General features: G+C 38.8%; 1 protein-coding gene across 1 annotated transcript in view; it reads left to right on the top strand.

Annotated features, from left to right (window-relative positions):
* The window catches only part of atp23 (ATP23 metallopeptidase and ATP synthase assembly factor homolog), a 4,167-nt gene extending 2,487 nt beyond the window's left edge, over nucleotides 1–1,680 (top strand). Inside the window, exons 5-6 of the mRNA XM_020619202.1 lie at nucleotides 599–682; nucleotides 775–1,680. Coding sequence (XP_020474858.1) covers nucleotides 599–682; nucleotides 775–978 — 288 coding nt within the window. The 3' untranslated portion in view covers nucleotides 979–1,680. The remainder of the gene's footprint in view (nucleotides 1–598; nucleotides 683–774) is intronic.
* Nucleotides 1,681–1,686: the final 6 nt, after the last annotated feature.

Below are 1,686 nucleotides of genomic sequence, written 5' to 3'. Positions count from 1 at the left end.
ATAATAATATTAAACATCCTGTCTTCTAACAGTCATCAACTTTCTATCTAGTTATCCTTGACCATAAGCAACCTGCAGCAACTCATGAGAATGACTAAGCATTTAACAGCCTGAGCTAGACATCCTGTCTACTCTAAACATTTCTAATACATCAAGTATCTAACCAATATCTATCTGACTAAAAATACCTAACACACCCCTGTCCAGGGCGGAGCAGCCCAAGAAGATAAATGTATTGTAAGAACTTTAATTCGGGGTCAGTGGATGGAACTCCTGCGGGAGCTCTATCTCTCTGATCCCAGCGCTGTAAGGCCTACCTGTGATCAGACATTCAGTAAACTTTCTGTTGATTTTAAACAGTTCTCTTTTGTCTTCACTTCTCGTGCTTCCAACAAAAGAATCGGGTTAATTTCTAACATTGTGATTTATCCCAATCACTGACAACTCACTCTCTCCTCCAACTGTGTTGCTGGAATGTCTTGTTGAAGCTAAAAATAATAATGCAGTGCCTATATCCATGTTTCATTCATAAATTATTATCTTGCTGACCTAAAAATTATGTTTACTCATTTCTCATGTTTTTGTGTGGTCATTTCAGATTCGGGCTGCTAACCTTAGTGGAGATTGCTCTTTTAGTACTGAAGCTGCCAGATTCAACTTTGGTTTAAAGCAGCATCATCAGGTACTTGCACTGGGATAAATGGAACTCTTACTGGCACGTTTCAGATTTGTGTTTCTAAGTCAATGCTTTACTTGCCTTACTTCCTTGGACAGGACTGCGTCCGAGGCCGTGCCATACGCTCCATCTTGGCTGTGAGGAAAATTGGCCAAGAGGAAGCGGAGAAAATAGTCAATGAGGTCTTCAACACATGTTTCAATGACCATGCGCCCTTTGGACGAATCCCACACAGCAAGAAGGATGCGAACTTTGCCTACAGAGATTATGAGAACAGAGATCGATATTACTCAAACCTTTAATGTCATCACATTCTCATTTACCTCCAAGGCTTGCTGTGAATGGTGGTGATGCTGATGAGAGCTTGGCAATGTAAGGGCCTTGAGCAGCATAAAAATGTCAACAGAATGACTACTTTGTTGAAAGTGATGATCAAATCCCGTCATAAGGGATTTGTACAGAATCATTTGTACTTGGACCAGAAATGCAAAGAAAGGAGATAAAGCACATTTCATTTTCTGAACTCTAATTCTGTAAAATCCTATGACATTTGAGATTTTTATCATTTGTTTTTGGGTGGTCAGTGGGTGCTTTTAAGGAAGTACAAGAATTAATTGTGTCCATTGATGTTTTCTGTGAAAGTCCTATGATGACAAGTTAGGATGTATTTCTATGACCTCCACTAATTTCCTGTAAATTGAGCTGATTGTGCTTAAATGAAATAACTGGTATTTTTAAGGTTAATTCCTCTGACAAAGTATGCTCAGCTGGTGTTTTGGTTCTTAAAACTAGTATCTCAAAGTTATTAGGAGCTTGTTGCATTTGACTTTGGTACAAAATATTTGAATTTCTGATTTGCTTAAGGATATATAAGAACATTGCTGGTTATAACACATTCATGTCTAATCCCAACAGAGGACCCATCCATCCATCCATCCATCCATCCATTATCTATACCGCTTAGTCCTAAATGGGGTCGCGTGGGGGGTAAAGGCTAAAAACCATTATAA

The sequence above is a fragment of the Monopterus albus genome, unplaced genomic scaffold, assembly GCF_001952655.1.
Source record: "Monopterus albus unplaced genomic scaffold, M_albus_1.0 scaffold216.1, whole genome shotgun sequence".
In the NCBI taxonomy this organism is placed as follows: Eukaryota; Metazoa; Chordata; class Actinopteri; order Synbranchiformes; family Synbranchidae; genus Monopterus; species Monopterus albus.
This window is presented reverse-complemented; position numbering and strand designations above follow the sequence as displayed.